Consider the following 12,241-nt stretch of genomic DNA (forward strand, 5'->3'; position numbering starts at 1 on the left):
CAGGCATCACACCTAAAATCAAGTTCCTGCTCCCTGCGCCGCAGTGGGTCTCTGTGGGAGCCACAAGCCTGGGTAAGGAAGGCAGGGAGGGTGGCAGTAGCTGAAAGGCCCAAAGAGACCAGAAGGCAGCAGAACAGACATTAGTCAGAGAGTTCCACGTTCACACCTCCTCAGCACGAAGCCCCTCGTCAGCCTCAGCCTTCGTGCACACGGTGGGGGGCAGAGCGACAGCCTCACAGGGCTGATAGAGCATCAGGTGAGGTGATGCAAGCAGGGCACTTGGGATAGTGGCCGCCACACAACAGACAGTCTCACAGAGGAGCAGCGAGTACTGCCATTGTTATGAGCAAGTCACAGCCAGCCACACATTACACACACCTACTGTGTGCCGGGGGAGGCCACCAGGCACCTTGGGGGCTTCTGAGGGCGTCACCGTGGCACTTAGCTGCCCTGGCACTCAGGAGTTCTGACCTCATCTTGTGCTCTTCCATCGCTAATGATAATCTCGAGATCCCTTCCCTTTCCAGCCTGGGATATCAGGAAGAGATCAAACTGCACAGGGCCTTCTGGTTAAGAAAGAAACAGCAATATTTCCACCAAGATCTATTTCAAACACGAATATTCCAGTATTGAGGGCTATCCCTGCTCTATCTAGGAAACCCTCAGGGTTGCGAACAGTGCCCTCCCAGAGGGCCCAGGGCCTGGGGGCAGGGGCCCCTACCTTCAGGTGCTCCATCTTCTCCTGCTGGCTCAGGACGTCTCTGTCGGCAGTCCCTGAGGGCACAGAGGGCTGGGGAGGCGGGCGCATGAAGGTCTGGGTGACCTGCTCAGAGAGCTTGCAGATGACCTGCTGTTTGGCCTGGTTCTTGTCCATGAGCAGCTGCACGTGCTGCTGCAGCTCCCGCACCTGCTGTTCCTGCAGGCTTGCTGTCTGTGCCAGGCTCTCCCGCTCCCGCTCCAGGGCCTCCAGCCGCCTGCCCAGCTCTGCGATCTGCCGCACTTGGTGCCGCACCAGCTCCAGCCGGTCCTTGTCCTCGGCCGCCAGGTACGCGCTGGACGCCCTCTTCTCCTGCTGGGCAGCCTCTAGCGCCTTGTGCAGGATCCTCACCAGCTCCTGGGCGGGGGAAGGGAAGCACTCTGTGAACTTGGGGAAGGCCCGTGAGGTGCCAGAGACTCGGCACTGGCTACCCCCGGTTCTCCTAACAGCCCTGGGCGGTGGCTAGCATCATCCTCTCGGCCACCTCATTTTCTCTTTTTCTGTCCAAGAAAGTTTTACCCAGATACATGGTTCCCCAGCTAAAGGCTATGTTCGTAGCCAGGCTTATGGCTAAGTGTAGCCTAGCATCTGTTCCGCTTAAGCGCGATTTGAGAAATTAGGTGGGTGGCTTGTGGGTCCTGCCTTTGAAACCATTACCCATGTGCTCCCCTGGTCTGGGTGCCCTTTCTTCTGGCTGGGAAATGGCAAGAACTAGAGCAGCCACCTTGGGCTCATAAGCGGATGGTGTATGTTGAGGACGGCAGTTGCCCTACCAGCTCAGAACTGCTCACTTCCCTCTCTGGATTCTTCTGTGAGAAGACAGGAGAGAAATAAACTTCCAAACTGTTTTAGGCCATAGTGGTCTGAGGCTTCTCTGTTACAGCAGCCGAGCCTGTGCCCTAATTAATACATGTCCATTTCAGAAGTGAGAAAACTGATGTCCTGCAGAGTAGGGTGCAGTTTCATCCCAAATCCTAAGTCTGCACTTGGTCAGTAATGAAGGCAGGGGCGGCAGCAAAGTGACAGGCCAGCACTTCTCTCTCTCGTTCCCAGGCAGACCTCACTAATTAATCTCCCTATTCCTTCCTGCTAAGCCTCACTGAGGCCTCAGAATCCTGAATACAGCAAATGGTAGTCACTACCAATGGAGCTGGGAAAGCACTGGGGAGGAAACACATGGGCAATCCTCACACTAAACCACACAGAGAGCCTCATTCAGTCCACTGTGCCTGGCCTCTTAGGCCACCAAGCAATGCCTGGAGGGCTGGTGCAAGAAAGCCTGAGAGAGCTCAGAAGCAAAGACCTCTATTTATCCCGTGAAGGGGCACTGGACTCAGAATGAAACTCAAGGTCTGCTTGGCTCCCCACATCTTCAAGCCCCCAATCTCCCCAGGACCTGTGCTGCCCCAAAGCAAGGATATGGATTCATTTAAGACCAGGATCAGAATATCAGAAGCCAGGAGGCCCAGTGGCCAGTCCCATGTGAACCTCAGAGCCTGGTAGGCAGGGGAGGGGTTTGGGGCCGTTGCTATGCTCCATGCCAGTCTCGTCTGGAAAAACATGGTTTCCAGAGACCAGTTACCTGTATCCATGCCAAAGTATTTAACTAGATGAATCAGCTGGATAGGATTACTGCTGAGAACAATTCCATTTTGGAAGAGAACTGCACCAAACCATGGCTTCATATGAGAAATTAATGGCGAGATCAAATTAGCACGCATCTTCTGAAACCTCGGAACCGTGGACTGTCTCTCTTCTGGTTCTCTCCCTTCCCTCCCTCCATCCAAACTTTACGAAGCCCTACTCAGTGCCAGGCCCTGGGGTGGGTGCTGGGGCTTAGAGGGGGATTGGTCAAGAACCACCAAGGCTGGTGGGAGTGAAGGTGAAACACTGTAATGCAGTGATTTACTACAAAAGGGAAGCAAGGGTGTTTGTGGGGACACAGAGCAGACAGCAAGGACTTTTGCCTGGGGTGGAGGTGGGGGAAAGGCAGAACAGTTTGAAGTCATTCGTAAAAAATAAGAAGGGCCAGAGACGGCCAAGCAGCAAGTAGGAGATGAGGGTCGGAAGGGCTTTCCACACTTGCTGAGTCAACAGCTCAAGCAAAGGCCCACAGGAAGGAAAGAGCCCGTGTGGGGCTGTGGGCATCGTTGGGCGTGGCTGGAAGGTGGGTGGGGAGGTGGTTGCAAACCAAATGGAATGTTTGGAATGAATTAGCTTCTCAGGCTCTGTGGAGAGAGCTCACCATTCCTGTGGTTCCAGGATAACTGAGAAGCTGAAACCATTTTCTGGTTCGGCTGAGATGTGGAGATTACCCTGGGAACTGCCGGGTGAAATAACCAGCAGACCACTGTTCAGACTTGTCTGAGGCTCAGAATCAGGCAGGTATCCTTCTGCCAACTTTGGGAGAGTCAACTCTGAAGCCCATTTCATTATATCCAGGTGCCTCCCCATTCCTACTTCCAGCCCAGGAGGCCCTCCGCCCACCCCAGAATCCCCACAACAGAATGAGACAGGGAGAAAGGAACCAGGGAAGGGACAGAGTGGGAGCAGGAAGCACAAGATGAGGAGTGTGAATGGACCTCGGATTCAGAAAACTTGGAGGCTGGCAGGCCTGGGGGAGACCACCTGGTCAGGTCACCTTGCTGTCATGTGAGGGCACTAAAGACCAAGAAAGGAGAAGGAAGAGGACTAAAGGGACTTGGTGGATCCCCACAGGTGGGAAAACACACCATAAGCGAGGACCCCCAACTCCTAATCTAGGGTCTTCCACTTCTCCATGATGGGTAGTTAATAGATTTTGCACTGAAACACTTCTTCCAATTTCCTTAAAAAATAGAAATAGCCCATGTTCGTAGCAGCATTATTCCCCCAGCACCCAAGAGATTGGGAATAACCCATATGCCCACTGACGGTGAGCGGGTAAACAAAATGTTGCATATACGTATGATGGAATAAACTCTGCCTGAAAAAGGGAGGAAATCCTGTTATAGGCTACCTCATGGACGAACCTGGGGCCATTATGTCACAAAAATGTACATACATACTACATAGAAATATTAAAAACAAAAACGGAAGCTTGTGATACATCTTCTTCTGAAGCTTCTCTGGGCCTTATGATATGCTACGGCACCTCTCCAAGCTGTCAGTATGGAGCAACACCATCACTTGCAACAGTGCAAGGGTACTCCTTGTATGGACACACAATTCCCTTATCCCACCCGCAAGGAGGGACATCCAGGTTGTTTCCAATTCCCACAATTATAAGCAGTGCTTTAGAACCAATTCTTGGAAATAGAAGAGCTGATCAAATGGCACTTTTAATATACATACGTAGTTTATTTTTTCAGAGAGAGATAGAGAGCGTGGAGGGGAGGGGCAGAGAGAGAGGGAGAGAAAGAATCCCAGGCAGGCTCTGCACTGTCAGTGCAGAGCCCAATGTAGGGCTCAAACTCACCAACCGTGAGATTATGACCTGAGCTGAAATCAAGAGTCGGATGCTTAACCGACTGAGCCACCCAGGCGCTCTGCTACTTAAAAAAAAAAAAAAAAATTAATGTTTATTTATTTGAGAGAGAGAGCAGGGAGGGGAAGAGAGAGTGAGACACAGAATCCGAAGCAGGCGCCAGGCTCTGAGCTGTCAGTGCAGAGCCCGACGCAGGGCTCGAACTCACAGACTGTGAGATCATGACCTGAGCCGAAGTCGGACGCTCAATTGATTGAGCCACCCAGGCGTCCTATTTTTTTTTTTTAATGTTTATTTACTTTTGAGAGAGAGAGAGAGAGAGAGAGCATGAGCAGGGAAGGGGCAGAGAGAGACAGAGACACAGAATATGAAGCAGGCTTCAGGCTCCAAGCTGTCGGCACAGAACCCGATGCGGAGCTCAAACTCACGAACCATGAGATCATGACCTAAGCCAGAGTCAGAGGCTCAACTGACTGAGCCACCCAGGTGCCCCGCCCTGCTTTTAATATTTCTTAATCAAATCAATGTTTGGTCCATTTCAGACTTTGATAACTGGCTGCAAGTTGTCATTCTATTAAAAAAATTTTTTTTTAATTGCAGGAGAGTTGATTAAAATATTTAAGATCCAACAAATCATCTTTTAAAAAAGTAATCCTTTACCTTATTAAATAATGAGCTGATACTTTCATCACTCGCTAAAATCAAGGTGGATGGGCCCAACATTGCTGGGGAAAGACCACTGGACTGAGAGTCTGGCACTCCAGCCACTGACCCTTAAGAGGCTGGGCGCTAGCAGGGTGCAGATGAAGGAGCACTGGAGTCACAGAGGCCTTGGCTCTATTCCAGGTCCATGGAGGGGTATCTAATGAGAGTGTTTCAGAAAAATGAACTTTGGCTTTGTCATATGTAAAGTGGAGATCATGATCCCTACACCTCAGAGGGCCTCTTAAAGGATGAGAGAAAAAGGGTGGCAAGTGTCCCTCCCCAAGCAGAAGCTACAGCCAGGGTCCCTCTCGACCCTCCCTCTACGCTGAAATCTTTGAACTCTGTACTCTGTATAAGGGGAGTGTACATTGAGGTTTCTGGCTGGGGTTCTAGGGAAGTACATGGTTGCACTTTGCCCCCAACAAGTTTTCTAAACAAATTACCCTGAGGGAGCTAAGTTGACCCCAGATAGGGCCTGGGAGGGGTTCATCATTCCCAGCAGTCGACAGATGGCCAACATCACTACAAACAATGGGCTTCCCTCTGCCAGAGCAGACAGCCTTCAGGCTGGGTGCAGTTTTGTGAACTCTGAGAGCCACCCGGCCAACCAGCCATCTGGTGCTATCTCCCAGAGTCCAAATCTCTTGTGGGGCCAGCTACAAGGGCCTGGGACTGATAATAGCTCAACAGGTACTGGAGTGGCCCTATAGTTTAATATGACACCAGATACAAGCACTGTGTTCATATTTTCTCAAGAGCAGTTACGGTGCTCTCATGCTGGGCTATACCTGGAGAACATGGAGGAGGTGGTTGGGCTGGGATGAGTCCTGGATTGGGGGAAGGAGGCCAGGGTCTCAGTCTTGGCTCCTTCAGCTGTGTGACCTCAGGCCGGTCACCTACCTTCTCTGAGATCCTTAAGCATGGCATGGTAAAAAGGGAAAAGTCTCTAGAAGCAGACAGACCAGAGTGTGAAATCTATCTTGGCCGCTGGGAGACCCTGGGCATTCAGAACCTCTCAGAACCTCAGTTTCCTCTTCGGGAAAAGGGGGCTAATAACTGTAGTATTAGAGATAATGCATGGAAAGCCCCAGCACAGAGCTGTGGACACACTTAACACCAGTCATGCATGCTCTTATCTGCTCTTCGTTACCCAAGGGCAGGAAGCCAGTGTACCTCTGTGTCCTCCACGGCGTCCAACAGACTTTGAGAATTTGAGATACAAATTCTTAAAGAATCACAATTGCTATTGGCAATGGCCACCTGGGTGGCTGAGCCAGGACAAGACCCACTTCCCCCTTCCAGTTCCCACATCCTCCTGCACCCTCAGGCAGAAAGAGAGTACCTCCCAAGAAGAGACACAGGAAAGCATCTTACAGATGTGAGCCCAGGACATCCAAGGGGCTGCTTCCCCAGCTGAAGAACTGGGCTCAGAGAGTCTCAGATGGACAGTGGCCCTCTGATTGGCATTTCTGCGTGTCTGGGGCACTGCTGGGTGCCCCGAGGTTTTGCAGGCCTCCTCTATCCTACCTCTGGGCCAAGAATTGATCTTTTCTCCTTCCCCTCTTTGGTTTTGGTATCTGGGCTGGAGTTAAAAACCTGAGTTGGTAAAGCTGGGGCTCCCCCCGCCTGATGTGGGGTTAAGACTTGACCCTCGCCTATCACTGCTAGGCCACTCACTTCTTGGAGGTCCTCACGGGTGCCTATCTGTCTTCCCAGAGCCCCTCAGAGGAACGTGTCACTTCTTGTAAGGCCATTAGGAATCAATAAGGAGGGCAGGGAATGCTGCAGTAACAGCCCAAACCAACAAAGCCTGCATCTGCTGGGCGGCTGCTGGCTGCCAGACAGCGGGCTTTACAAATCCGGACACAGGCCTCTCCAGTAAGCCCAGCTGTACATGTACAGAGGAGGAAGCTGAGGCTATGCAAGGTTAAGAAACTTCTTCGGCCAGAACTGCGGCCTATACCTTCTGTGCTCAGTCTCCCACATTTGGGAGATGGGCAGGAGAACACAGAAACTACTCATCCCATGAGTCAAAAGTGAAACTGCAAGACTCTCTCCTTCTGATTGTCTGTCCCAGGCCAGGAAAGTGAACAGTAAGAAAGTCCAGGTTCTTGGGGGTGGCTGGGTGGCTCAGTGGGTTGAGCGTCCAACTTCGTCTCAGGTCATGATCTCGCAGTTTGTGAGTTAGAGCCCCGCATTAGGCTCTGTGCTGACAGCTCAGAGTCTGCAGCCTGCTTTGGATCCTGTGTCTCCCTCTCTCTCTGCCCCTGCCCTGCTCGTACTCTGTCTCTCCCTCTCAAAAATAAATAAATATTAAAAAAAAGAAATAAAGTCCAGGTCCTTTAATGCTTGAACAACTTCCTCCTGCCATTTTCACTCTGATGGCAGGGGAGCTGTCAGCAGCCTGGGTGGGCCTTACTGATCTCCAAGAGCTTAACTTCATTTACTGAAGAATGCCACATTCTCCAGGGTAGCACAGATGTTGGGGGCAAACCTCACTGAAATCTAGGTCTCCCGGGCCTCTCTCCTTCATTCAATGATTCCTGACGCCTTCAAAGCAAAGGCCAAGCCACAGGAGGCTGCCCATATTTCCTAGAAAGAAGGGGAAGGTGTGATGAAGGGAGAGGCAGAGGTCACATCCAGATTTCTTTTCCTGGCCAGGTTCAGCCTGGAACTTATGCTGTACTGGTCCAGGGATCAGGCAGCTGCTCCCACCCAGCTGCATGCTCTCTTAGCTCTCAGGACCGCCGGCCGCCCCGTGACGGGAACGGGGGACGATGGGAGGAGAAGAGAGCTGGGCTGCTAAGTGACAGCGGAGGGGACTTCACACGCCATGATGATGTATGTGGGTGCTCGCGGGCTTACCGCCTGTCTCTGCCACGAAATGTAAGCCCTGCAGGGGCGGGGCCTGCGTCTCTTCTCACTGTCCCCAGCACCTAGAATACCGCGTGCACGCCTCAGGTCCTCAACAAGGACTTGACACAAAAACAAATGGATTGAGAACATGTAAACGGATGAGCTTCCTCCCTTGAGAACTTCAGTCAAGGCCTGCTTCATTAAATGTATCTGCTGACCTGCCAGGAGTGGAGCCTCTGCTACTTGCCTTGGTATCAGCTTAGGGCAAGAAAGGGCAGAGGAGGGGCAAAATTAGGCAGGGAGAGCATTTTTCTAGGCTGTCTTCTCCAAACACTGAGCCGCAGAAAGGAGAAGACATGTGAAAGGAGACTATTCAGAGGTAAATACAGTGTACCCCCCTCTTCCCTAGAAGCAAGAGCCGGGAGATACAGCAGAAAAAGACTCAGGGCAGCCAAAGCACAAACATGAAAACTTAGGCCTTCTTCTTGGAGGAAGAGAAGTGTGGGTTCTCAGTGGGGCCCAGTGAGGCATCACCAGGCACCACCCTTGAGGTTTTCAGTAACGACTGCACTAACTTAACCACTTTTATTGTGCCAAAAAGAGCCCAGTGTTGCAGTCCCTCTCACCCCCTGCCTTGGGACTCTCACTACTTCACAGAGTCATTCCAAAGTGTGAACACGACTTACTCTCTGGGTTGTAGGATTTGGGGATGATTTGAATGTCTGTGTATGTGTGCGATCTGTGTTCTACAATGACCATGTGACTCTTTCCTTTCTTAACTGCTATAATTAATTTCTCTATTAAGCCTAAGTCTTCCTCATCACCGTCCTCTTTCGGGCCTGCTTGAGCCCTAGAGCCACGCAGACCTGCCTGCTCTCTCTCTGTCCTCTGACAGTCATTCAGGGAGCTGCACCGTTACCAGCTGCCGGTTCCTTCAGCAGCCCCTCCCAGGACCTTGCATCCAGACCCTCCTCCTCCGAATGCTATCCCCCTTCAGTGTGGGGACGGGCCATGCACAGTCCTCCAGGAGGAGTCCAAGAGCAATTACAAAGTAAGTTCCAGAGACCTGCCCTTGAGGGTCTTCCGTCACCTAGTCTGAGTGTCCACATGTCCCTTAGTAATTAACAGCACAGCATTTTCAACCACCAGCAGTTTGGCTGGTAAGGACCACAGACTGGCATATGCTCAGCTGGGCTGATGTGCCGGGTCTAGTTCAAAGGCTCCAGGCCCAGAGGGGTCCACTGGAGCCTGGGGCCTCTCTGGGGACAGAGCTCACCTTCTGAGACTTTAACTCCTTGGTGAGCATCAGAACCTGCTGCTCCAAGGCCAACACTTTTTCCTGGGCAGTTCGGTTCCGAGTGAGTCCTTCGGCAAAGAGTGGGAAGGTGTTGTTCTGGCGCTTGGCTTTCTGAAGGAGATTGGCGGTCAGAGAAGACTTGGGCGTAGGCTTTGGAGAATCCGCTGGATCTTTCAAAAGGAGGAACACAGGGGTTATGATCAGTGGCCTCAGTGGTTCTCAAACTTGAGCTTGCTGCAGAAGCACCTGGAGGGCTTGCTAAATCACAGACTGTGGGACCCTACTCCCAGACTTTTCATCAACAGGTCTGGGGCAGGGCTTGATAATTTGCATTTCTAAGACATTCCTAGGTGATGCCGATGCAACTTGCCCAGGGCTCACACTTTGAGAACCATCTGACTCTAAAAACATTATTTACACTGTACTGGCTGGTCCTTCAGCCCATCCTCTAAAGTGTACCTGTCCTGTGCTCTTGGATCCCCGCCTGCATGGGTGATCTCCTAGGACACCACTGGTGCAGGCGGCCATCTCCTCAGGCACAAGCCCTGGCAGGATGTCTTGCTTCTTATCTCAGGATCCCACCTCTACCCTGTGGGCAAGTTCCAAAGTACACACAACTGTTCAAGATAGGAGTATGGAGTATCTGTACTCTGCATTCTTGCCCCAGAGAGTAACTCAAACTCTTGCTTGACTCCTTTTAATTAATTAATTATTTGAGAGAGAGAGAGAGAGAGAGAGAGAGCAAGTGAGCAATGAGCAGGGGAGAGGCAGAGGGAGAGAAAGAGAGAATCTTAAGCAGGTTCCACACTCGGTGTGGAGCCGGACACAGGGCTTGGTCCCACGACCCTGGAATCATGATCTGAGCCAAAATCAAGAGTCAGACACTCAACCAACCAAGCCACCCACGTGCCCCTCTTGTTTGATTCCTATTACAAGCTAGGTTAGGACACATATTTCCCACAGTTGATTGTCCCAAGGCTGCACAGTTCTTTTATTTCCTATTTCCTCTACATACATGTCAAACACTGGCTCATGGGCCAAATCCAGTCTACAGGCCAAATCTAGCCCACAGCCTGCTTCTGTAAATAAAGTTTTATTGGAACACGGCCACACTCATTTGTTTGTGCATTGTCTGTGCTGCTTTCGCTGCATAAGGGCAGAGTTGAGTGTGGCAATAGAGACCATATGTCCCACAACGCCTCCAACATTTACTTTCTGGCCCTTTGTAGAAAACATTTGCCAACCATTGCTGAATTTCTTATTTCATTTGATTTTTATCTTATTTTATTCTTCATTCAAATCCAACATCAGAGTCATTCACCCATGCTGCCTTGTTTTGTCTTATCTATCCGTTAGTAAAGGATCTGTCATCAGCCTGCATCCAGGGACATTTTTCTTTTTCAATGTTTTATTTATTTATTTATTTATTTATTATGTTCACTTATTATTTATTATATAAGTCCATTATCTTTAAATGAATTGATATATAAATACTTAATATTTTCTCAGTTGTAATTTCTAGTACAGTGAATAACAGTAGATATAACCCACATTAACAAAAGCTCTTTGGGGTCTTCAGTTACTTTCTTTTTTTTGTTGTTTCTATTTTTTTTTTTTTTAATTTACATCCAAATTAGTTAGCATATAGTGCAACAATGATTTCAGGAGTAGATTCCTTAGTGCCCCTTAGCCAACCCCCTCCCACAGCCCCTCCAGTAACCCTCAGTTTGTTCTCCATATTTATGAGTCTCTTGTTTTGTCCCCCTCCCTGTTTTTATATTATTTTTGTTTCCCTTCCCTTATGTTCATCTGTTTTGTCTCTTAAAGTTCTCATATGAGTGAAGTCATATGATTTTTGTCTTTCTCTGACTACTTTTGCTTAGCATAATCCCCTCTAGTTCCATCCACGGAGTTGCAAATGGCAAGATTTCATTCATTTTGATTGCCGAGTAATACTCCATTGTATATATATACCACATCTTCTTTGCCCATTCATCCATCGATGGACATTTGGGCTCTTTCCATACTTTGGCTATTGTTGATAGTGCTGCTATAAACATGGGGGTGCACGTGTCCCTTGGAAACAGCACACCTGTATCCCTTGGATAAATGCCTAGTAATACAATTGCTGGGTCGTAGGGTAGTTCCATTTTTAGTTTTTTGAGGAACCTCCATACTGTTTTCCAGAGTGGCTGCACCAGCCTGCATTCCCAATGTTTTATTTATTTTTGAGAGAGTGCAAGCAGAAAAGGGACAGAGAGAGAGGGACAGGGCAGAGAGAGAGGGACAGAGGATCTGAAGCAGGCTCTGCGCTGACAGCAGCGAGCCCAGTGTGGGGCTCGAACTCACGAACCGTGAGATCATGACCCGAGCTGAAGTCGGATGCTCTACCAACTGAGCCATCCACAGCTCTCAGTGCCAGAAAAGGTTTGCTTCTTCCAAGAAAATATATGTTTATTCTTAGGGATGCTGGAAATCATCTAACACTTGCATTTCCCTCTTTGCCTTGGCTGCTGAGAAGCTCAGACACACTGCTGCCCACTCTTTGCTACTCTATAGGATATCTTGATCTTATTTAAATTTCCTAACCCAGATGACTCATTTTCTTTCCCCTGATGTGTATTTTAATAAGCTATCCCCGATCCTTTTGGGACTAGTGTGTTAAATATAAGGACGTGGTATGGGATCCCAGGTGAGGGCTTAGAGGATGAGCCGAATAATTTACCACGTTTCTTCTGGGGCCAGCCAAACAATCTTGAACAGATAAAAAACTACTCGAGTAGGTGACGGGAACCAGAAACTCCCTGACCTTGTTGGGTACAAGAACAGAATGGTCTTGTTCTAGACTTGAAAGAAATCTGGTTGTACGGCGTACAAATCAGACTGCAGAGCTCCGAAAAATGCAATGCCTCTTTCTCTTTCCTGCCACGGGGTATAGAAGAGCAGGGGGGCTCGCTGTAGCCCTGTTGCCCTCTGATAATAATACTGCCCACTCACCCTGAGGGCAGGCAAGGTAGGGGTCACTATGCCCATTTCACAGTTGGAGAAATGAGGCCCAGGAGGGTGGTTTTTCAATCAGTGCTGTAGGATTTCATGGGAGTGTGGCAGAGCTGACTGGGAGGGACGGGTGGGGAGCCAAGGGGAGCCCAGACTCCCACCT

At 49.9% G+C, this 12,241-nt stretch overlaps 1 protein-coding gene across 6 annotated transcripts in view; it reads right to left on the bottom strand.

Annotated features, from left to right (window-relative positions):
- TBC1D2 (TBC1 domain family member 2) overlaps positions 1 to 12,241 on the bottom strand; it is a 55,435-nt gene that overhangs the window by 21,294 nt on the left and 21,900 nt on the right. For all 6 annotated transcript variants that reach the window (XR_003964308.1, XM_030294061.1, XM_030294058.1 and 3 more), the window contains 2 exons: positions 9,061 to 9,251; positions 722 to 1,114 (listed from right to left, as the gene is read on the bottom strand). Coding sequence is in view for 5 of the 6 variants with exons in the window: in XM_030294061.1 (XP_030149921.1) it covers positions 722 to 1,114; positions 9,061 to 9,251 (584 nt within the window). In the remaining variant the exon portion in view is untranslated. The remainder of the gene's footprint in view (positions 1 to 721; positions 1,115 to 9,060; positions 9,252 to 12,241) is intronic.

The sequence above is a fragment of the Lynx canadensis genome, chromosome D4 (assembly GCF_007474595.2).
Source record: "Lynx canadensis isolate LIC74 chromosome D4, mLynCan4.pri.v2, whole genome shotgun sequence".
Taxonomy (NCBI): domain Eukaryota; kingdom Metazoa; phylum Chordata; class Mammalia; order Carnivora; family Felidae; genus Lynx; species Lynx canadensis.